General features: G+C 42.5%; 1 protein-coding gene across 8 annotated transcripts in view; it reads right to left on the bottom strand.

Annotated features, from left to right (window-relative positions):
• Sntg2 (syntrophin gamma 2) overlaps positions 1-25,589 on the bottom strand; it is a 201,540-nt gene that overhangs the window by 56,953 nt on the left and 118,998 nt on the right. For all 8 annotated transcript variants that reach the window (XM_021202074.1, XM_029540556.1, XM_029540554.1 and 5 more), the window contains 4 exons: positions 24,290-24,417; positions 11,261-11,390; positions 9,232-9,270; positions 2,507-2,626 (listed from right to left, as the gene is read on the bottom strand). In XM_021202074.1, coding sequence (XP_021057733.1) covers positions 2,507-2,626; positions 9,232-9,270; positions 11,261-11,390; positions 24,290-24,417 — 417 coding nt within the window. The remainder of the gene's footprint in view (positions 1-2,506; positions 2,627-9,231; positions 9,271-11,260; positions 11,391-24,289; positions 24,418-25,589) is intronic.

The raw sequence follows: 25,589 nt of genomic DNA on the forward strand, positions 1-25,589 counted from the left end.
CCCACACAATCTTTTCCTATCTTGACGTAAAATATGCTTTGGTTATTGTGGACAAAAGATGAATTGTTTAAAACATTTCATTTTGTCCGACACTATCCTATTATGTAAGGTAAATTTTTATCTTTCTATTTAAGGCACTGTCTAGGCTGCTTGCAGTTTTTCCCATTTCTGTTTAATGAAAGGCTGTCCATCTTGGAGCATACTTCGAGGGAATGAACCTCACCTGTTTGTCTCTAGAAATGGATAGGCATTGAGCTAAGTCCGCGGTATAAAAACAAATGCATATGGAAACCCTGCTTTCGTGGCCTGGCTTCTGAGCTGATGTGTTCTACACTTTTGTCTCTACCCCTTCTTGCTGATGGTGTACAATATGTCATCCAGGCTTTCAAATTTCTCAGAAGCTAATTATAACCCTTTCCTTTGTTGTCCTTAATTAGAAACGGAAACAGCTGTTATGCCTACTTCCCATGGTGGAGTTGGGCATGTAGATGTCACCACGCTGCTCTACACCATGAGGAAGACCCTGGCCCTGGATGTCCCTGCTGTATGGAGATCTCATCCTATGGGACCAGGTGACTTGGCTAAGTGCTTGGACGGGCTTCCTCCATACACCCTCTTTCCTTCTCTTATAAGAGTCTAACATTTGGGAACACTTTGCAATAGTACATCTTCTGGTTCCTCTTGGAAATTGCTTCGTGTTGATTTGAAGGCTTAAAGCACAAAATGGTTTTGAGACTTGCTAGCTTCCCCCACCTAAAAATATCCAAATGGTTGATTCTGTTCCCGTTATATCTCATTTAGAGAGTTTTCTGACATTTCCAATTCACTGAGCACAGCTGTAGAGTTTCACTCTCTTCCAACAGAAGGGATTAGCCAGCCAGTGACCATTCAGCCTTCAGAGAGTGTCTATGTAAGTCACTTCACCTCCTAACAAGCAGTGACTTTATTATCATTTCAAAGGGATGGCAATGACAGCTATGTGACCAGAGACTTGAAAACCCTACAAGACACAGGGGCTGTACAAAGGAAACCCTCTACGTAGGTCTGACTCTGAGTTGAATATCCATTCATTCACACATCACACTGCTTGCTTTGACTATTTTGTCTCTTTCACATATTTGCTACAGAGAAGAAGGAAACTCCTAAAGACTAGGCCTAAGGGAAGCAGGTAGCACTTTTAGCAATCCTAATAAAAGATCCAGACGGATGAGCAACGTGCTCACGTGGTTCCCAGTGTTAACACGACCTGTATGCTGCTGATATCCCTATCTAGGTGTCATATCTGAGTATGACAATACTATGCAAAAAAAAAATAATCTACTTACTCTGTTGGACAAAACCACATCAATTAATTTAGTAACCTTAAGGAACATTAGTTTACCTTCTGGAGAATTTAATCGGTGCTTATGAAAACATATAGGTGATTGTAATGTGAGTAAATTTACAACATAAGATTTTGTTTTAATAATAATAAAAAAAAATCAAACTTGTATCTAGATGCATTGTTGTACTAATCCAATCCCAGGGAAGGAGAAACACATTAGAGGGGGAAGTCCATGAAGCGGCAGTTCTCCTTAGTGAGTCCATTGCCCACCCTTAGCTTTGCATTTTATACAGGATGCACACCCCGAGGGAACCGGGAGATGGGTGCAGCTTTGGAAAAGATGTAATTGGGCCAAACATTTGTGCTACTTTAATCTCATTTTAATGGTAGATATTTATGTCACCGTGTGTGTGGATTCTGATTTTAATGGTAGAAATTTATGTCACCGTGTGTGTGGATTCTGATTTTACTGGTAGATATTTATGTCACCGTGTGTGTGGATTCTGATTTTTCAGATGAGTTTCATTACTTGTTTGCAGTTCCGGTAGGTCAGAGCCCCAAAAGTTGTTTTTTTCTTTTTTTTAAACAAAAACAAAAACAAAAACAAAACCAACAACAAAACTTCAATCCACGAGCGTCTGGGTAGAGCACTTACAACCCACTTGGCCAGTCTGAGAACAGTGTGGGTAGGGATGGAAAAATCGAAGTATAGAATAGCAGCATCCACTCTTACATTTGTGGGCTAAGTCCCACTAAAGCAGGCTGTTAGCTTTAATCAAATCTGGAAATTGTGTGAGAAAGAATGCCTTTGGGAAATCCATTATTTGGACACTTCATTAGAAATGCCTAAAGAGAAGGGCTGTGTTTTGCTTTGATTGCATTTTGGAGTCTTCAGCCATATAACTGTCTACATCCTACCTCCACACCAGCTGACATTTGAAGCAAAGAGATGCTACAGCTGTTTGAACTGAAAGACAGGAATGGATTTCCTTTATGAGTCTGAGGTAAGTCACTTGTGGTTAATCCCTAAGCAGGCCCCATTCTAACCACTGAGGTGTGGAGGAGGCCATGAGCACCCGTCTATCTCTGCCTTCTTCCAGGGCCAATCGATCTGCTGCCTGGCTCAGATGAATAACTCTAGCAACAGGCCCCTTCACCCACCAGACGCAGAGGCATCCTTACCGGAGGAGCGCCGAAAATATAGAATGATGTACCCCTCAGGGCCAAGAACTTGGGTCTGAAGGTCTGAGAGTTGTTGTCAGCTCCTTGTAGCCTCTCATTTACCCATCCCATGTGCACCACCTGCAGAGGGAAACCTTGGAAAATTAAAAGCCAAGCCTTAATGAGAATGTCTTATGAGCAGAATACTAACCACACTCAATCAATTTAGAATACTAAAACCACACTATGATCCTGAACCTTAACACACATGCCCAGAAAAGATGGGAACTCAAAGAACCCTGTATGAACCTTCAAGTTCTAACTCAACTCAAGTAGAAGGATAGAAGTATATGACAGTTTGTGGTAAATACTCAGATCCTTGTGGAGTAAGGCTCTACATGGTAGCTGAGTTGTGGGTTTCTTGTACGTCTTAAAAATGTGCTGTTACAGGGCTGGAGAGATGTCTCAGGTATTAAAGGCAAAAGATCACAACCAAAAGGACAAAAATGCAGTGTTGAATTACACTCTGCTAGAGGTTAGTATTTCTCATTCTCTTAAGAGGATTCAAAAATAGCTCATTATATTTTCAGTGTTTACAGTAAATATAAGGCATCGTACAATGTGAAAAACATGACTAAGGCTTTCTTTAGAGTTTAATTCCCCAACAGTAAAAAGAATACAAAGCACAAGATTTTTACAAGTCAGATAGTTTCGGTCTTATTCCATGAAATGTAAACGACAAAATCAGAAAGTGGTTTAGTTATATCATGGAAATGGCAATAAAATTTGAGAACTCAGTGGATGACTTCAACCTGTTAAAGGACAATCCCCATAAGACCCACATTTATATATGGCACACACTTTTTAGTACATGGCATGAATAACTTCACTTTAATTTCCTCAGCTCCCCATTTTGCCATTTCAAGGAAAATCAATTCACTAAAAACATCCTTATTCAAGAAAAACTTAAAATAAGACAGATTTCCCAACTGTTCCCCACCTCTAGCTCTACATTTTAGATAGTGTCTATATGTAGCCCTGGCTGTCCCAGTAAGGTATGTAGACCATGCTGACCTCAACCTCATAGAGATCAGCCTGCTCTGCCTCTCTAGCATCCTTCAGGGATGAGGTCGCTGTGTCCAGAGGTTTTGAACAGGAGCAGAAAGCTCACTAACAATTCCCGTAGCCCGAAGTAGAACATCCCTTCATCAACTTTTACCCAGTAACTTCTGGCAGTATTCACTCTCACACATCATAGACCTATCCTTGGGGTCAAGATGTTAGCTGATAGCCAAAATTCAGACAAGACAGACTCTTGTGGAAAATAGCCATGTGGCTGAACATAATCACTGCTATAATGCGTACTGAATACAAATGAATGCCCCTCAAATCTGTAACTTTGTCAGTTCCTAGAATTTGCATGTGTGTATAGAAGCAATATGTATGGATATTCAAGGGTGTGTAGTGCATGTTTATACATTAATGTAAAATCATGAGAACTATCTTAGCTGTCATTTCTCAGGTACTCTCTTCCTTTGTTTGAGACAGACTGTCACACTGGCTTAGAACTTGTCAATCTGACATGCCTACAGCTCTAGGATTCTTCTTGTCTCTGGGTTATAAGCATGCATCACCATGTCAAGTTTAACTCTTACCAACTACATGAATGAAACTCTGGACCTAATGCTTACGTAGCAAGAACCTCACCAACTGAACTGTCTCTTTAGCCTTAACTTTGTATTACATGTGTTCCAAGAAGGTGAGTCGTATCAATGTGATATGATAAAACAACTATAATATTATCAAAAATGTCACGTGTGACTTGGGGTGCCTTTAACATAGTTGGGCTTTTATTATAAAAGAGGCTAGAATACACGATAATGAATGATAACCATGAGAATTGAATACTGTGTCTCAGAAAAGCCACATGTACAGTGACTGCAGACAGAAGCAAAACCGTCTCTGCACTGTGAGACAACTGCTGGGATTCAAGTCCTCGAAGGTCTTCTGGATTTGGCAACATTGCAGATAGAAACGTGACAGCAGCAGGGTTTTCTGTCTTTCTCCTCTTCATATGGCCATATACATTGCAATGAGTTGTGACATGCAAAGGGTTGTGACATGAGGGCACAGCAGAGAGGATGGTGACATTCAGAGGTGCATGAATGAGTGTGGATAAATGTGTGTGCACAGTGGAGGACGTGCAGGCACTGTAAACAGCCGGAAGGTAAAGTCAAAGCTGCCGGTTTGGATTCCCAGTTGAAACAGAGAAGCTAAGATCTCTCCTTTCTCCCAGCAGCAGAAATCAAATGAGGATGAACTACACTTGGACTCCAGTTCATCTGAGGGCCACCATGGGTCGCCAGAGCTACAGGTATTAGCTGGGAACCCAGTACCACCTCTGAAAGTGCTGCAACCAGCATTTGGCTCTCCTTGTCTGCTCTGCCCTTCACTTCATCAGTGTCTCAGTGACTCCACGCTCGGTCAATACCACGTGCTCACATAATTCAACAGGAATTCCATACTGAGGAATGGCCAAGAAGCTGCCACTGTAGCCAATGTGACAGCTCAGGTTAGTAAGAATGTGAATCACTAATTAGCTGGATGTGACCTTAATTAAATCCCAAGTGTAATTTGATACTGCCTACATAGCACAGAAGTAAGTTATAGCTTTGCTGCTATTCGGAACACTGGCTACCTTGGGAATCTTCCTTACATATGTATAGCTAGTTCGTAAATAATCTACAGGACGCTAATCTTCTCTTTCACATTATGAATTTTTTAATGACTTGCTGCACATTGTAAGAAGTGTATATCACACTTTCTGAATGCTGCCCTGATAGTATTAGGTGCTATAATTAACTGGGGACCCAGGGCTTCATCACTTCCACAGAGAAGTACAATTTCATCTATCTGTTCTGGTATCCTTTCTGTGGAAAGTCATGTTTCTTGCTGGGCCAGCGTAGAGACTTGTTTAAGCCTACAACAGATTATGAGTACACATATTTTCATTCTATATGAAAAGCCACTTTCCTGTGCCACTAACATTATCCTTGGAGTGTTAACCAAGGCATCATCTCCCTCAACTGAAATTCAAGTTAGAGAAGAAATATTCTTTGGAAATAAAGATGTTTGCAGTTTTACTAGGGTGAACACATCCTCAGAGAATTCTTAGTTCATGCTTATTGTCATTAGGTTTATGTTGGCTGTGTGTGTGTGTGTGTGTGTGTGTGTGCGCATGTGTATGTAGATCAAAGGACAGCAATAGGTGTCATTCCTTATGACTGCCTACCTTTTTTGTTTTTATCTATAAAAGGGGTCTCTCACTGGCCTAGAATTTACTAAGACTAGATTAGCTGGCCAGTTAGCCACAAGGCTCTTCCTGTCTCTGCTTCCTTAATGCTGTAGTTACAAGCATATACCACCATGCTTGGCTTTAAAAAAAAAAATATTATTAATTCAAGATCTGGAGACCAAACTCAGGAATTTATGCCTGTAAGGTAAGTATGTTACAAACTGAGCCATCCCCACAGCCCAACTTAGTCTTTAAGACAAGAGTGCTCCAGTTTGAGCAACAATTTATAAGGCTAAATGCGAGGTGTAAGAATGACTTTTTTCTTTTTATTTCAGTTTTATCAGTTATTAGAGGCTGTGCTGGATGGTTTTATGTCAACCTGACACAAGCTAAAGTCATCTTAGAGGAAGGAACCTAAATTTAAAAAACAAAACAAAGAAAAACAAACAAACAAACAAACAAAAACCTCCATAAGGCCCTCTACAGGCAAGCTTATAGGGCATTTTCTTATTTAGTTTTTGGTTGGAAAGAGTTGAGCCCATTGTGGGTGGTTCCATCCCTAGGATGCTAATTTTGGGTTTTATAATAAAGCAGGTTGGGCAAGTCACAAGGAGCAATCCAATCCAGTAAACAGAACCCTTTATGGCTTCTGCATCTGTTCTTGCCTCTAGATTCCTGCCCTGTTTGAGCTCCTCTATTGATTTCCTTTGATGATGAATACTAATATGGAAATACAAGACAAATAATTTCCTTTCCTCTCCAAGTTGCTCTTGGTCTTGTGTTTCATCATAGATGACAACCTTAAAGCCTTTGTTCTTTCACATTTATTTAATTATTATTTGTTATACATCAGTAATCAAAGGTTGCTTAAAGTGGGAAAATATTGCTTTTCGTTTTTTAAGAACTCAATTTCAAATCCTAAGGCACAAAATGGAGTGTGTAGAATTTGGAGCAAATGTGTCCCCCCTTTTCTAGAGCACACCCAGGATGGCAAGAATGGTGTGAAGGCCACCAGCAGAGCATGATGCTCCTTCCATGTCTAATGTAAAGATATGCATGGAGCCCCTGGGCAAGTTCAAAGTGGGATGTAAAGTTTCAGTCCAGAAATAAATATATGAGGAAGTAAAATCCCAGAAACTAAAACTTCGGATTTAAGTTGCATAACTTTGTTTTGCTGTACAGATGAAGAAATCGAAGCTCAGGTGCCAGTGTGCTCAATGCTTCTGCCAGAAAAGGACACAGCTGGATTTAGATCCCAGGCTTTCATCAAACATGGCACTTTCAGCCAAGGGTGATGTGTAGTGGAATTCACCAGATGAACGTGACATCTCTTGATGTGAAAGGTGATTTGGTGTAGGAACTGCAGGCTCCTCAAAGGTTCTGCAGTACCAAGCATTGTCATTTCACTCTAGGCTCTTGATAATCCAGTGGCAGGAAGAGGTGAATTCCAAAGTAAACAAAACACACCCTTCTCACAGAACAATGCTCTTTCCTTGTAGGAAAGATGTTTGTATCCACCTGTGAACCCCACTATTCTCTTATGCAATCCAGATCCATGCTCTGGAGGTACAACTTCCCAGTGGCATACTGGAACTCACTAACCCCTCCAGGAGACCTGATCTTTCCACCTTCTTTATCATGTGTGGTGATCTTTCCTTTGGTCACAGATATTTTCAATAGGCAGCAGAGCCCCGTAGTCCCCACTGGATTGGCTGGAGTTGCTGAGGACAAGAACCAGGACACTTCTTGCCATCTTCGAAGGGGACAACTCCCTAAGCACAGAATTTTAGGGATGCTTCAGAGTTCTGAGGCGCTAATGAATTTCATTTTCAAAAACAGTAAATTATTTGTGGAAGACAAAAACCAACACAAACTCAGTTCAGCATCTTACCAGCAACAGATAAATTGAGAAAATGTTTAGGTGTAAACCAAGTGGAGGTGTCTTAGTGGACAAAATTGTAAGAAATTTATTCTTAAGCTGCAAACTTCAGTGGAAATATAATATTTTAATGTGGGAAGATATAGAATTAATGCTATTTTTGTTTGAAGAAATTTTGGATGTATTAATCATAAAATAGCTAGCCTCACTTTAAGTTTCATAAAACAAAATAGCTGGTGATTAATCTATAAAATATTGAAAGTAATAGGTTATATTTAGAAGAGTTATTCTTATCAGTGTAAAAATGCTGATTAAAAGGCCTGATTAAAATATGGACTAAATTTATTGTCTTTCTCAGTCAACATTGAATTGACAGCAATGTTTTCCTGGTGTCATTGCCTTGACTGTAGATTCTGAGGTTGACTGCCATTAAAGCATTCATAAGCACCAGTTACAATAACAGGAATACATTGGCATTAGTTTTCTTGGGGTTCTAACTCACATTTCTGCAAACCTATGAAAGACATAGTATGCTAACCAAAGGATTATAAACAAGTTTTCCCTGTGCTTAGCCCATCATGTGACTAACAGCCATTCTATGAAAGGGGGAAGGGGCCATGAGTCCTCATGAAGAGCTGATGTTGAAGAGGGGCCTGTCGGGGGGAGTCTTACCCTAGGTAATGCACCATGTTAGAACATTGCCCTGAAGGGGTTAGGTAACAGGATCTTTGGTACTGTCAACTCCCAGGTCAGAGGCTCCTGGGAGCACCAGCAACTATAGATAAGAATGCTATAACCTGAATTCCACCTCTGTGTTGATGAGAGTCTACAAGAATGATTTGGTCATAAAGAATAGGGGTGTTGCCGATCCAGAGGCAAATTATCTTATCTTTATCTTTAGGAAGATTTGTGGCTCCCTCCAAATCTCATCTAGCATCCTTTTGACAATCAGGAAGATCCTTTCGGAATGTATTAACAGACCACTAGCTACCACCAGCTCCATAGCTAACAATGCTACAACATGTGAAACCTACTATATTTTCCCATTTTGCTTTAAAAAACCAACTCAATGCTCATATCACTGTATTTTAAGAGTAGCTTGACTTATGATTTTCTCTGCTCTATTACCATAAAAACTTAATGAAACTGTTACCAAATTGGAAAATGGTATTTTTTGGGGGGGAGGGGGACCTCCACAGGTGTTTGTGGGCCATGGTTACTGAAATTTGGCTCTATAATAAACTTTCATTGAGTCAACAACATCATGTAACAAAATGATCCCAAGTCATACAGGCCTTTCTCCATCCTGAATCCCCTTTGGGTTCTCTCACAGTCCTCTCTAAATCCTTTTCAGATCACATTTTCTACTGAATACAACCCACAGGCACCATTTATCTCTGTAAACACAGGTGATCCGAACAGTCCCCCAGTGTAATCCCAAATAAATAAAAAGCTTTGAGTTCATGCATGTGGCAGAGTCTACCAAATTCAGTATGAGTCTCACTAGCATTTTCCTATCTAAATTCCACAAAGGGGGTTTGTCACCCGACTGGGCTGAAGATGGACACCTACCTGGTCACAAGGAGAACAGCATTTATTTGCCATTTTCATCTGTAGAAGGAAGACAGCAAGGGGTCAGTATGCCGCGCACATTAGTGCCCTGACTTTTCAGCCTGGCTAAATGGCAGCTGAAATTAATCAGCCCAGGGACGTTCCTTGGAGATGAGCTTCCCCTACGCTGTGCTTATCTTCAAATCAGAGCAAATACAAACTTATCGCAGCAATTCTCAAAGCAGGAAAACAAAGAAACAAGACAAAGTGCACAAGCACACTAAGGCCATCATTCCCAAATAGCAGCCCTTGAAGTAAGGTGCTTAAACTTTAAGATGTACAGATGGGGGGAGGGACGGGGGAGGGAGAAGAGAAGAGGGAGGGGGAGAGGGAGAGAGGGCTTCTACTCTGTGTCAAGTTACAATGACACAACGACCAATGTCCACAGAGGGTAGTTCATTCCTTACTTATCTCTCTGAACCATGTAGACATGTAGATGTCAGTTTCAACAGTTTTACCAGTGATGAAATGGAAGTTCAGAGGAAGATTCATCCAAGGCTATGAGCCCACATGTCTGCCCTGCTGTGCTGCCCAAGGGTCACCTGTGACAGTCACCCAGGAGAACTCTGCACTCACAGGAATTTCTTCAAATGTTAATCCAGCCCCACCTGTCTCCTTTCTGTTTGCTTATTTATCTATTTAGTTATTTAATTTTTTTAAAAAAAATCCACCCATCCAGTACCATAGGGATTCAAAGTGTGGAATATTAAAACTGAGACTGTAGGAAAGTGTTTATTTATTCATGAGCAGAAAGATAGCTCTCTGGCCTTCAGAATAGAGATCTCACATATGACCACATCCCTAAACGTCTCAGCTCACATATGACCGCACCCCTAAACATCTCAGCTCACATATGATCGCATCCCTAAACGTCTCAGCTCACATATGACCGCATCCCTAAACGTCTCAGCTCACATATGACCGCATCCCTAAATGTCTCAGCTTACATATGACTGCATCCCTAAACATCTCAGCTCACATATGACCACATCCCTAAACATCTCAGCTTATTCAGCCAAATTCTGTCCAGCAACGGCCAGGACAAGGCAGGAGATGTGGAATCAGGGGACAACAGGCACTAGGCTGTGTGATGCAGGGTATAACAGGTTGCATCAAGCTGCCAAGAGCAGATAGAGGTATCCGGGGTGAACATACAGCATGCGTACTAGAAGGGGGTGAAGATGGGAACGGGGCCAAGCCATTGGCCGTTGGCCAATCCTGCCACAGCTACATGGCTACAGCTTGCAGTACTCCACGAGAGACTTAACAAGGAGTTGACGTTCTCTTCCCCAGTACATTTCCATTTATGCTTTCTTTTACAAACCTTACTGACTTTGAACATTAAACATATCACCCAAGGCACAGCAGGCTTCTTTCTGGCCCAGATGTCTTTGTTTAGGTATGCCCTTTTCATTTTTAGTTTTAAATAAATGTTTGTGTGTGTGTGTGTGTGTGTGTGTGTGTGTGTATGTTTGTATGTATGTGTGTATGTATGTGTTTGTGTGTATGTATGTGTTTGTGTGTATGTGGAAATGTTTGTGCTCATGTATAAGTGTGCATACACATGGGGAGGCCAGAGGGAAACCAGGGTGTGTGTATCATTATTCACATTGTATTAAGATAGTTGGCTACACACACACACACACACACACATGGGGTGGGAGAGAGAGAGAGAGAGAGAGAGAGAGAGAGAGAGAGAGAGAGAGAGAGAGAGAGAGAGAGAGATATTCCTGTGTATGTATGTGGCAAGAGAGAGAATGGGAGGGAAGGGATAGAGAGAGAGAGACAGAGAAAGAACTAGCCTGAAGTATCTAAACACATTTTAACAGGGTTAGTTTTAGTTATTTAAGTTGGATATTCAATCTGTTGATACAAGTATATGGTCTGTATGCAGCCCTATCCTTGCATTGGGTCAATTATCCTTGGAAGCTTCTCACCATAACTGCTAATGCAAAGAAGAGAGGGAGAAAGTCCCGGGCTTTATGCTCACATGTTGAAGCGTCAGGTCACTGATGTTGGTTGAGATTGCACGCAACCAGTCAGCACAGTCCTGGGCAGTGGAGAATTGAAGGACTCCTGTGCTGGCTCCATCCAGGGCCAGCACCTCCAATGCACTGGACCTGCAGCAGGAGGGGAGACACCAGGGAGCCAGTCAGCTGAAGAAGGACACCTAGTCCGGGAGTCCAGCAGGGGCCAGGTGCTTCCAGCCCCTGCTGTGCTGTGCTCAGCTGTGACACGCCTCGGGAAGAAGCAGACAGCCTTAGTCTAGTCAACAGGTACAATAAGGCTAGCCTTACCAAAGTGAAGATGCACACTGAATAGGCACAAGGAAAGCAGATCAGACGAGAAAGAAGGCTTCCTCTGGTTGAAATCTTAGAGTTAGCGTTTTATAGGCATCTTAGCTGTAATTCGTTTGATGCCCACCTACCGCCTGAAACCTGACATGCCATTAAACACCAAAACACTCAGTGCCGATAGGGACTGGGGTGTCCCATTGCATGAACCTAGGATCCACAGTAGAGTTCCAGAGAAGCCCCGGGTCCTTGCCTCAGTATGAACACAGGGAGCTGATTGACGTAAGGCTGCCTCAACCCCCAGTAACTGTCCTTAAAACCCATACAGTACATGTATCCGTCTATAGTCCACATTCAACACTGTTGTAATACCTTCTCAGCCATGAGTTCTGCTAGGCAAGGGGGGAAGGGCATAAGGGAGGAGGGCTACGGAGACTTTCCATGTGTGAACAGCTCTCAAAACAGCTTCCTATGAGTAAGTAATTTTTCTTTTTTAAACAGAGATCCCTGGCGGTTCCAACCCTTAATAAGCAGTTCTTGAACAAGAATGAAGCATTTAGTTATTTCCAGCTGATTTTCCAGCCTGGTAGAATATGAAGGGTGATGAATGCATTTGTGAAGGCTTTGCCAGAGGATGAACCTAAAGTGGTGGTGAGTTTAAAGTAAAGGTGCAGGTGGCTGACGGAATGGCTTAGGGGAATGGGCCAAGCATTGGCGTCTCTAGAAGCCTTCATGTTTCTAGTTGCTTTCTGTCAATTGTATCTTCCAGGTAGAGCCATTTGTCTCTAACTCCTTCATTTCAAGGTTCCTTGTTCCTTGGTTCCAAGGTATAACTGCCTTAGACCTGTGTGTTCTGCATGACAAATTATTAATTTCTCTATGTGACACCGGACAGCATTAAAAATCCGTCCTTGTGTTTATTTTGCACATCATAAGGGCATGGGCTTTTTTTCTAACGGCACTAGGAAGACACTGAGGGGATCCGAGCAAAGACATGAAAGACATGGCACGATGATGATAAATGGATGATAAATTTACAAAAAAAAAAATGTGGTAAATAGGCCAAAGGGACAGTGTGGAATAGGAGAGAAAACTGTTGACTGCTGGAATAACCATGCAAGGAGAGCGCTTAGGGAAGCCAGCCTGGGGAGGTGGCAGGAGGGGGAAATTAGTGTAGAGATTAGACTCAGATCACAGGACAAGGAGGAATCAAGAGTGCATCCAAGGTTTGGCTGAATGCAGAGAAGGATAGCTGTGTTATTTGGCAGCGATGCTAAAGTAACTGGACCCAGCATGGGGGGAAGGCCAGACCAGGGACACAGTTTGGACCATCTGTTTTCTAGCGATGCTTCCCAAGTAGGGCTGGGCGTAGGTGGTAGAACAGTTAAGTGTGGGCACTAGGGACATGTCTTGTCTAGAAATAGAGCATGTGAGCTGTCCACTGTGCAAGGTCAGGCTGTGAGAGGGAGTTAGCTCACCATGGAGCAACTTGGTCAGCATAGCAGCTGGAGAAGGGGGACAACCAGAAGAGAGAACAAGCCAGACTGCCTGACAAAGTGGGCGACGCTAGCCTGGCATGTCTCCCCAAAAGCCCAGCCCCCAAAGAAAGATTTCTGTAACAGAAACAAGTGTTGGGGTTCTGACGTTCTCTGTACACCAGATGTGAAGACTCCTACTGGCCCCAAATATAGAAAAGATATGTAAACCAACAGATGTGCAAATTATAACACAAGAAACATGAAGAAGCATTGCAATGGGGCTCTTGCAAAAGCCCAAAGTGCCGCAACTACTAAACACACAGATATTAAAGGAAGCAAAATGTCAGACTAATATTCTAAAGCTTTCTGGTAAAAAATGATCAAGAGCCCGAAAGAGGTTATGGAGAAGGTGATAAAGTCAATCTAGAATAGGAGAAAGTGGACTCTATTCAGTCTTCATACAAACAGGAAAACAAGCAGATTCCAGTGCTCTGGTCCTTGTTTGTCAGTGGGAAGGGTACCATCCACCCAGGATGATGTTTGAAGACCTATGATGATGGAGTAAAGTCCAGGCCTCTGTCTGGATCTGAGTGGAATTTCAGTTAATATGACTAAAAGAATTTTAACAAGATTTGATTATGTTTTATGAAAGTATTATGTAAAATTTATTTATAATTAGAAAAAATTATTGATTAAGGATATGGAATATGGCTAGAAATCTCCCACAGTATATCTGAGCTCTCATGTGAAATAGAAATCCCTGTCTATTTTTCTCCAAGCTGCTGGAATGCCACACACAGCCCCTTCTCCATCTAGGGATCCTGAGACCCAAAGCCTTGTTCTTACCCCAGCAAGGTTTTTCACCCCCAAGATACCCCTCCCCAAGAACTGGGCTGCTTCAAAGGGAGCTGTGGCATCTACCTGCATGGTCAGTAGCCAACTGCCATCTATTCTCACCAAAAGGCCAGGCAAAAGCCATGTAAGGCTGAAGGAACAGTTGAATTTCAAGTATCAACTACTTCTTTATTCTCTGCTGCTGACGATACAATATCACAACACCACCCACATCCATATTGGTGACCATATAATCTGATTATGCCTTCCTCAAATGAAAACCTGTTAGATTATCTCAAAGCTAGTTGAATGCAATATATTGATGCCACATCAAGGTTCCATTATGGTGATGGGATGTGACTTGATCTGTCATTCAAATCCTTCCTTTTTAAGCCTTCATCCTTATTTGCATCATAATCCCCAAACTTGTTATTTTATAACTTTTTCCACTAAAAGTCCCCCCTTTTATTTTTCATCTCAAAACCAAACATTAAATGATACCCGAAGTATTTTCTGAGAAAACTTCATCAATAAGTCTATTGGCTCATTAAAGGGCCTCATGTACCAGGGAAATGTACTGTCCAGATCTTCATGGAGCTGGGACAAGCTAGGATTCATCCACACCACTGCTCAACACAGACACAAACCCTCTGGTCACTTGTGCCTTTTCTGTTTCATTTAGATACTGGCAGGAAATTGAAAATAAATTCTCAGTCCACAAGCTGCTTAAATTCTGCTCCCGGAGCCTTGGGCAATGTTTTCTAGCTAGGATTCTACTGATTTTTACAGAGGTGAGAAAATTAGTAAAGAATTTCACTGGGTCCAGTGGGTAGAGGCAGGGGGATCAGTTCAAGGCCAGTCTCAGCTACAGCTTTGTGAGACTCTGTCTTGAGGGTATCCCTAGTTTTAAAAAAAATAAGGAAAGAATACAGAATTGTATATCCCTCTCCTATTTCTGCCTTTTAAAAATGATTATTCTGTGTGTGTGTGTGTGTGTGTGTGTACATGTGCTCATGCCTGTGTGGGTGTGAGCATCCTCAAAGGCTAGAAGGCAGTGTTGCATCACCTATAGCTAGAGTTACATGGGTGCTGGGAATTTCTGCCCTTCTGATGTGCATTTTCTAATAGGTGAGCAATGTGCAAAGAATTCTTAACGCTTTTCAAATGAAAGTATATTAATTCTCTTTGTATCTCTCTGTAAATCTTTGAAGTCAAAGATTAAATAATGTGGGAGGGGCAATGAAGATACTTTACACATCTAACAAACAATGGTAGTTAAAATGAACAATAAGAGCCAGCTGGCAGACACCCTTCCTTTGTAATAAACAGTGTGCGTCAGTTTTCAAACATTGTCATGGTGTTATCCTCACCCTATAAGGGTGTTATTATTGAGATTCAGAAACTGAGCACATACACATTAACCATTTACCCAAGTGTACTCATAAGGCCAGGCTAGCAAAGGCAAGGGCCCACAGTGACCACCAGGAGAGAGGAGGGGCTTCTGACTCCAGCCCTCTCTTAGCACCTGATATTAAAGACATCTGATCTGGAGAAACTATAAGATCCCATGCCCTGAAACCATGGCAACCGCTATTTCCAGGAGCACATGGCTCATTCTTCCCAACCTCACTATTCATTTGTACGTGGTTTCTGATTTGGGTTTGGTAGTTCAACACTGGCTATGGTGGCTAGTGGCTGTCATTTTCCTTTTTCCTTCTGGGACAGGACCACAGACTGAAGATGCATGGGCGTCACGTTGCTACCTGGGTAAACTGACAGGAGCTTTGAATAAGGCCTTAGCGAAATAAAGACAATAACAACAACAACAAACTCTCTATGCCAGAAAAATTGCTTGGCTGGGAGAACCCTTCACCATCTTAGGATCACATCTATGCTAAGCAGGAAGCAGAGGGCATTTGTAAAGCACAGCTGGAGAAGTCTCCTCTTAGCTCCACGTAAGAAAGGCAGTTCACTCCAAAGAACAAATCTGGGTAGATGGTCCCTGGGAAAGACTTGGTCTTCATGGGTGACAGGCCAACGAACTGTCAACATCAGTGTCATTTTTAGGACTCCAGTAGCTCCATTGCCATTTCCTACATGTGAGAGCAAAGTGAGAGGGTGACAGTCCCCAGGATCACCAGGACCAGTCTCTTCCCTGATCTGGGATTCCAGGCTCTACAATGAGAGACAGGTCACTGATGCTCTCTGGCACCTGGCCTGTGCAGCTCTGTCACAGCTTCCCTGGAGGGTTCAGACTCTATCTACTGAGCCAGATTAACCCATGTTGGGAGAATCATTGCCTCTAGAACCTTCTCCATCTCTTCTCCCAACTGAGGCTCTGGACTTGGCATTAATTTTCCTGGATAAGAGCCAGTGACTGGGTCCTTTATCACCGTGAAAAATTCTTAACCATCCCATAGTTCTAAAAGACCAAGAATCTGGTAAATTGAGGACTGAGAGTCAAGATAACACGACTTTGCCCACAGTAGTGAGCCAGGACTAGAGGAGTCATATGTCTCTGCCACTGAAGGAGATGAAAGATTTGTGAGCACAGTGGGCAGCCAGGAGCAGGCTTCCAGGAGAAAGTCATTCATACTCTATGCTTCTTTCATCTATTATGATTCAATTCTTCCAACTTTAAAACCGCTTCCTATTTATTTTCATTTCAGATCTTGAGAGCTTATTAAATCTCTACATACAAAGGAAAGGAGAATCAACTTAACGTTCAAATGGGAAGACTTGTGATGAGTTTATCTTGCTCAGCTAAGAAGCAATCTTTGTGTCTAAAAGTGGAGGCTTCAGTATCCATCAGCACACAGGGCACTAATCCCTTACACTCAAGATGACTAATTCCCAAGAGATAGAAATGAAAGATTCTACATGGAGAAGTTGATATTCAATGCAGGAGGAGAGGCTGACAGAGAGGTTGAGGGAGTCAGACACAGAGGGTGTAAGTGAGTCGCATCTAGAAGAAAGATGGCAGGTTGGGGCAGCAGGGCAGGAGTGTGGAGATAGCTAAGGGGACAGTTGCAGAAGCATTTTACTTCTGGACCTAACTGCATGGACTCAGATGAGGACAATTATACACAAATGGTCACTACCCAAGGCAGTAGACTAAGGCAAAGACCCAGAAAAATATCTGTGGCTTCCACAGAATACCGATCTCGCTGAGCAGCTGTAACACAGCAGGTGTCAGGAACCCATGTAGCAAAGGCATTATCTCCTTCCATCAGTCTTCTGTCACAGAATGAGGTTCTGTGTGGATTTATAGGCAGTTCACTGAGAAGGAAATGGCAATCCCATCACCTGTTTGCCGCTGGCAAGGTTGTGAGGTCCCCAAGCAGCAAGGAACCCTTCCTGGATAGGATGGAATGAGATTTAGGAGTGCAGAAGAAGAGCGAAACAGCCGCTCCTCTGCCAAGGCATCCAACACAACTACCTGGTAGCAACAGGAGACTCCACGGTTGTGGGAGAGATAAAACCCGCGACTAAGTCACTGACAACCTTCAGGATGAGCAGGCAGCTGGATGATGACCACAGGGCCCCAGTCCTGACAGCTCCCCATGCAGACTTGACCTTCACTGTCACACACCAGAAGTCTCAATCTCACAGCAGGCCCCTCTTCCTACAGAGATGAGTGGTGTCCGGGGCTCTGCTTCTACACACTACCCGAGGCTGGCACCCGAGAGTGGCTCACAGGCTTTGAGAACACCATACTGTGGGAGGCCTTGACTGCCTGACACATTCTTTAATTTTATTCTTTGAATGAGTGTTCAAACATGGCACCATCCTTGGCAAAGCAGATCAAAGCATTTATCAGGGTAATTGTGACTTGCACTATCACTTCCCAAAAATGCGCTTATCTGCAACGTGCCTAATTTTGTTTTGACTTCGCAAAGCCCATCTGGTCTTCACTGGTTCTTCTTATGTAAGGTGAGCACTTCAGAACAAATGGGGTTTTACTCTAAGTTACGAAACAAGACTTTCATTGTTATTTGTAGAACCTGAACAGATGGGGCAGCTGGACCCAACCTTGTAGCCTTCACTTCTTCCCACTCTCTTTTCCCCTCGCCTTTCTGCTCACCTTTCCTGATATGTAGAAAGAACAAGGTCAATGACTCCTTATCTTCTCAAGGCCAGCATGAAACAAGAAGTGTGGAAAGGGGTCCTCTGTATGGGAAGATAGGGACTGTGCATCTTGGAAACTATCCTGTTACACAGACCAGTGGGTGAGTGTGGGCTCCTGCACTGTTTAGCTTTGTGTATTAGGGATCTCTAGAGAAACAGAACTATATATATGTATATGTATATATGTGTGTGTATACATATATATATACACACATATGTGTTACAGTAATATATGAATATGTATGTGTGTGTATATTGTGTATATGCATATATGTACGTATATAAATTGTGTGTATTATATATTATATATTTACCATGAGGAGTTATTAGATTGCCTTACAAAATTTGGACTGGGTAGTTCAACGATGGCTGCATTATGGAGAGGCTCAGGCCCTGGTAGCTACTGAGTTTATAAGAAAGGATGCCTTATTTCCTGGCATATTATGGACCTTCCCAGAGGCACGTCTCTTTATAGATATATAGATTATAGATCCAGTCAACTTGACAATGAAGATTAATTGCTCTTCTTAGGGGACAGCCACTCAAATCTGAGTGGCTATCTTCCTTCATTTGGTCTTACCTTCCTAACGCCCCTCATCTGCTCAAGGTGCCTCTGAGCCGCTCTGTGCCTACAGTTAGACTCTATGTAACTCTCAGGAAGCAGTGGAGAGCTCAGCACGCCTCTCTTCCCTTTGTTCAGCCAGAACAAAGCTCAGGTCAGAGCACCTGCAAGCAGCACCATCGCAGCCCCCAGAGGGCACCCGAGGGCGACCCCAGGTGCCAGCCCTGCGTGCTTCTCCCAACCCACCCTCAGAGCTCTCTTCTCACAGAAACTGCCTCTGAGCTTTACAAACCCTCTGCTCAGTTCTACAGCCTCTTCACTCTTAGAAAGATTGGTGATGGTCTGCTGGCATAAATATTGCACTTGCCTTTAGCTTTGATGATGGACCAGCTAGACCAATGCCTTGATCCTAACATAGCTCAAACCATCTAAGCCAGAATGACTCTTAACTGAAGAGCTCTAAGGGACAGTGACTGTCAAGTGTCAGCTGCTATGATTTTACTGATTTGTTCCACAGTAAAAAAAATAAATAAATAAAATAATCAGTTTGGTAAAGCTAAGAAAAACACTAGCTTTAATCCCTTTATATCATCAATATGTGCTTGTGAGAGAGGCATCTTTGTAGGTAACCCGAGACTCAGAGTTGCATCCGGGGCTGAGCAGTCTGTAATGCAACATGGCTGAAAGGTCCTAGGCATCTTCCTTTCTGTCTTTACAGAGTTGACTCTGCTCTGCCCTCTGGGGAGACCCTCTGAGAACAGAAAGATTGATGTTAGGAGTTAGTTTCATGTCAACATATCCTGCCCTCAAATTCTTACTGAACAATTAATTTTTGTTTGTGTGGTATGATTTAAAGTAAAAAAAAAAAAAAAAAAAAAAAACCTAAAGGGCTTGGTCACAACCACGTCTGGCTCAGAGCCTGTTTCTGAAACCATCCAGCAAGGGAAGAGGCTAATATCAGGGCCACTGAAGAAGGTCTGATCCATCTGAGAGTTTCCCTATAATTCAGTGCAGTCTCTCAACTGTGGGTCCAGCTCTGTCCTACAAACACATGGACCTAGAAGAAGACATGGCCAACTGTACCATGACCTTGTCATAGCAGATGCTAAATGGTCCCCAAATGTTCATCAAACTCCTTGGGTTATGACCCAGGAACAAAGCAACCCACCAACTTCTGACACTGGGCAGGCCTTGCCGGTCTCCGTTCCTAGTAGATCTTGACCAGTCAGGAGCTCAGGAAACACCTCCCATCTATATTCCAGCCTGGGAATATCTATATCTAGCCAAAGTTCCATAGGGAGATACTTGTGAATTCTCTAGGTCAGGCTTGTCTGCCACCATCCTACAGTAAACCCTCTGTGATTCTCAGACTTGGATTTCAATTCCAGTTCTTGCTAATGTACTGAGAAAGGCTTGCCTTCACAAGACTGGATGGAAATGTTTCACACGGTGCTCTGCAGGATCTTGAGATGGCTCTACACCTAGGCTCCAGGCCCTACAGCAGGCTCCTTTCAGCCACAGACCGGAGCACCGTGGACTATCCAGGAATATCTCTAGCATTTCATCAGTACCACCTAGAAACTTAGAAGAAGACATTCTATTCGAGGAATCCAGTTCCAGGTTTGCCGTATGAAATCTCTATCACCAGCCCCAATAGAACACACGGTTCTGGGATAGCCCGGATACCCAGGGTAAAATAGGATGCTTGTTCTTTAGAACTCTGATGACCACCAACTGTGGCTCACACTGCAGATGCAGTTTAAACAGCTGACTTAATTGTGCAAAAGACAAAGTTAGTGAGGAAAAGTGCAAGTTATTTTTAATCAGACAACTAGAGGGAAAAGAAGGAAAGTGAAACAAAGAGTAAAGAAATCGTGATGGATTGAAGGGACACCTTCAGATACACACGGATGAGAGTTCCATGTGTAAGAAAGAAACGAAGTGACAGGTAAAAGCACTGACTGGAAACATCCTGAATCTTGGGAGACAATCAGAAATCCAGATCCAGAAATCCTAACATACCCCTAAAGTAATCAATTCAAAATGGCACAGCCAGCCATATTAATCAAATTCTCAAAAGGGAGAGCTCTGAAGCAGCAAAGGAGAACAAAAGTATCATAGATAAGGGGTCAGCCCTCAGATTCTGGGTCAAATTCTCAGGAGAAACCACGAGTGTCAGGAGGGGGTTGGGCTACTGCATTGACAGTGTTAGAAGGAACAGAAATGCCAAGTGAGAATACAATGCCTGCAAGGTTGTCCTTTAGACTAAAGGCTGAAAGATTTTATCACCATGACAATCACAGGAGTGCTAAAGGGATTCCTCAATCTGTTATGAAGAAAATGTTAAATAATGCACAAAAAATGTAGGAGCGTGAACACTCACCAGCTTTGCCCCAGGGTTGAATGCACCTGCTAGTACGTGGCTCAGATAAAAAGAGGTCTGAGAGAAAAGCAGCGCTGCACACCTGCCTGATGTCTTCCCACATGGTGTGTTTAGCACTGCTGCCACCATCCTCCAGTGACATCACACTCCTGCTTCTTCCTTCTATCAATGTAAGTTAAAGTTCATGACTCTTCAGGGAACTCCCCGACTTTGATGCTGGGTGGGAGTTCTTGAGGCCTCTACTTTCATGGACTGAACATCTACCAGGTCGTATATCTTTCTATGTGCAGAAAAGCACTGGACTACCTTGTTCTAAGAGTGTAAGCCAACTAATAAAGTCCCTTTATAACACACACACACAAACACACCCACACATGCACGCACACACCACAGATAATATATTCAAGATCTATAGCAGCAAAATGTGTACATGTGTGCCTGCACAATGCTGAGGAGGGGGAATCATTCTCCCTGCAATTCCTTGTGCAAAAAAGTCTGTTTCAGTTTACATAGAAGAGAAAATAAAACTAACATGTGTGTGTGTGTGTTGCACATGAGTGTATCTGCGTTTTTCCCCCAAACAAACAAAAACAATGAAAAACAGACAAGACATAAAGGAAAGATAACTGAAAACATAATAAGACTAGAAGCTGGCTTTTTTGAAAGATAAAGTTGATGAAAAGTTTGAGAGATTTACAAAAAGAGAAGTTGCAAATCAGAAATGAGCAAGAAGATATTGCAAATGATCTGTAGGAACAGAAAGGATCATATGCAGCACCTGGGGACCATTTATATCAACTATCTAGATAATCTAGAATGTTTAGATAATCTAGAAGATAAGTTTCTGGAAACACACAAATGACCAAAGAGTGAACCATAGTGACTAATATAGAAATGCTTAGTGAACCTTTAAGGATGGTGGATTAAGAGAAGAAACAGGAAAGAAAGAAAGAAAGAAAGAATGAATAAATAAATAAATAAATAAATAAATAAATAAAAGTTTGTGTTTTCACCAAAGATGAGGACCAGGTGGCAGTACTGAGTTCTACAAAACATTGCAAGAACAAAACAAAACCAACCAACCATCAACCAACAGTAACAACAAAACCCACCAACACTTCTTAAACTCTTCCAAAGAATCAAGACGATTGCTACCACTTGTCTGACCCCAAAGCCAGACAAAGACACTACAAGGATCCTACTCTGAGCTATGAGGAATACATGCACATTAACAAACAAATTCAACACAATAGCAAATGACTGTTTATGAAGCCAACTCGAATTTGCCCTTGAGATGAAAGGATGGTTAAGCACACATAATAAACACGACATACTAGGCTAAAAGAATGAACGGTACAAATGCATGACCATTTCAATGGAGATAGAAGAAATACTTGACAAAATTCAGCAGAATAAAAACAAATTCTCAAAAAACTGGTCAACAAAACCAATGAGTGTTTTTTTTAAAAAAAATCCACAGCACATATCATACTCAGTGATGAAATGATGAAAATTTCCTTTATGATTGGGAACAAGAAAAGAATGTCCATTCTCACTGCTGGTTTTCTGCACAGTATTGGAAGTGCTAAACAGCAAGACGGCAAGAAAAAAGGGAAACCTACATACACAGACATACAGGAAAGGAAGAAATGTAATACGCCCTGCTGATTCTTGATGCTGTACACAGAAAACACCACAAAGACTTCACACATGGGCACACACACATACACACAAGCCATTCAAAGTGACACAGGGACTCATTACAGCCAGAAGATATAGAATCAACATACATAAATCACCAGTGTTTCTGAATACTAGGAACAATCCACATAGAAAGAAAGCCATTCAAAGTGACACAGGGACTCATTACAGCCAGAAGATATAGAATCAACATACATAAATCACCAGTGTTTCTGAATACCAGGAACAAACCACATAGAAAGAAATTAAAAGAAACAATCCCTGTAATAAAATAGTAAACTTAAAGAAGATCAGAACCTACTTACTTAAATCTATAAAATATTTGTGAAGGAAAGTAAAGAAGGCAGAACTGGATGCAGTTACATTGAGTTTCCATGGATTTGGAAAATTATCATTACCAAATGTCTACACGATAAAGAGCCCTTAAGTGCTAGCAACCACCTGTAATCCCTGTTCCTGGCAATCTGGCGCCCCCTTTTGTCCTCTGGTGGTACCTATGCCCATTTGCTCCCATTTTTATTCAGCAAATAAAAAAATATATTTTTATTTTAAATTGTGCATTTGCATGTCGGGAGTCTGTAGGGCATGTGCACAGTTGCCTATGGAAGCCAGAAGCCAGTGCTAGCTTGTCTGGAGCTGTGTGGAGCTGGAGTCACAAGTGGGTATAAATTACCACTTCAGTGTGCGTGCTCAGAACCAGACTTAAGTGCTCTGCAAGAGCAGTGTAGGTTCTTAACCACAAAGCCATCTCTCCACCACCAACAAAAAAAGCCTTGAGGTAATTATGCTAATTTGATCACCACACGTTGCATTGTGTGTGTTTAAATATCACACTGAGCTCCATGAATACACAGGTTGCTAGGTATCAATAGAAAAGAAGCCCACAAACACACACGTGTTCACACCACCAAACACACAGGGCAACTCCGCATACACACCATACTCCTACCACGTAACAAACATTGAAACCACACACACACACCTATCTTCTGACAGACAAAGCTCAGTTTACAACAAGATGTTTATGCTGTGCCTTTGCTAAATTAAGCTGGGCACTGTTCCCTGTGTCTGGCTTGTCTGCAGACTCAAGCAGGGAGCCCTGGCCTCCCGGAAGAAGGATGTGTGAGCCTTCATAGATGCATCTTGAAACTCCAAAATTAACAGGGCTTCTAAAGTACTACTAGCATTTACTGAACATGGGAGCTGGCCTAACTTTCTCACTTTATTAATGCAAAAGAGAAATGAAGATCACTGAACTTAAATGGCTTTTCAATATCTATTCGTAATTTAGAAAAGCATACAATCTTTTATAATTGAACCTATTCTGTTGACATTTAAAGTGGAAGACAGGATTTCTTCTTCTTGGACTATTTCTTGATCACTGACAATTGCTCTTGCTAGAAGGGAGAACAGTTCCCATTTAAAACAAAATCAGTCATCCCAACTCCTTCTGTGCCGCCTTCCTCTTGGCCTTCAACACGTCCTCAAATGCTGCCCCACAGAGACAATGCCTGTGCCTGCCAACAGTGTCATTAGACACTGAGGCAGCAGATAGAATTGGTATAGCATGGGGTTTGCCAGACTCCCACAATGCCAGGTTCATTAGTTTTTCTCACTTCCGCCGGTGTTGAATACATACCTGAGCTTTTCTGTTCCAGCTTTGTATCTGGAGATCCGAGCCATGGACAGAGGGACTGACAAGGTGTCAAGCCAACGCTTCTCATACTTTGGTTCATTAGCTATGGGTGAGGAAGGTGATGATGGAGCCTGTGCAAAATAACCGAGAGTTAGTCATCACAGGACCACACCGTTACCACACTGTCCTCCGGAGAGGCTTTCAGGCCACTGAGGCATCCCTCCAACTAAGCTCAGCTCAGCCCACTTCCACTGATGAAAACATTCAAGATAACTTCTCAGGGATTCCGAGAGAAAGCATCACCCATGCTTGAACATAAAAGCTTTTTAAAAAATATGTTTCAAACAACATTTTTTTTTTTAAAGTGAAGAAAGCTAAAGGAGAGGGCAAAGAAAATTGCATTTGGAGGAGGATCTCATAGCCATGACAGATCTTCCTTACTTAGAACCATTAAACCTTAGGAGGAACTCAGTCAGAACAGGCTGCGCCAATGAATGTCAGAGACCCTGCAATGTGGGCCAGAATGAAACTGCTTCTACCGATGGCAGATGAATCCCAGTTACATGAGACTTATTTCCAGGCTATCATCGGGCATGGTAGGTCTCCAGTGTCTTTGCTATACATTCAGAAAGATGTGAAGGTATTCCTCTTTTTTTTTTTCTTTTTTTGACTTGAGAAGACACAGTCCCTAAGGGAGTCACTATAGCTCTTCTCACTTAATTTTCAGGCTTTGTAGTACTCAAGGACGTGGCTTTCAGCCTCAGACAATAGGTACCTTTGAAGGGAACTGTGGCAGAACTTTATCTAAAGGAAAAAGTTGACTCATAAATATGTCCTTATTGTTAGCATTTTGTCTAGGCTTCACTTCAGTTACCTGGCAACGACCAGGTGTGCCTGACTCAGTATAAAGGGGGCTGCTTGCCCCTTCTCTCTCTCTCTCTTGCTCTCTTGATCTGACTCCTTGCTCCTGTTCCCCTCTCTGCCCATTCCCTTCCACCTCTCTCTCCATGTGCTCATGACTCACTCCTCCTCCTCCTCCACCTCTCCTGCTCCTCCTCCGCCTCGCCTCTCCTCCTCCTCCTCCTCCTCCTTCTTTTCTCTCTCTCTCTCTCTCTCTCTCTCTCTCTCTCTCTCTCTCTCTCCCCCCTTTCTCTGTCTCTACTACCCTCTCAACTCCCTCTGCCATGCCCCAAATAAACTCTATTCTATACTAGACCTTCTTTTGGCTGGTCCCTCAGGGGGAAGGAATGCTTCAGCATGGTCCCACAAAAACACCACCTCCCCCCACACCTGACTACGCATC

The sequence above is a fragment of the Mus pahari genome, chromosome 7 (genome assembly GCF_900095145.1).
Source record: "Mus pahari chromosome 7, PAHARI_EIJ_v1.1, whole genome shotgun sequence".
Taxonomy (NCBI): Eukaryota; Metazoa; Chordata; class Mammalia; order Rodentia; family Muridae; genus Mus; species Mus pahari.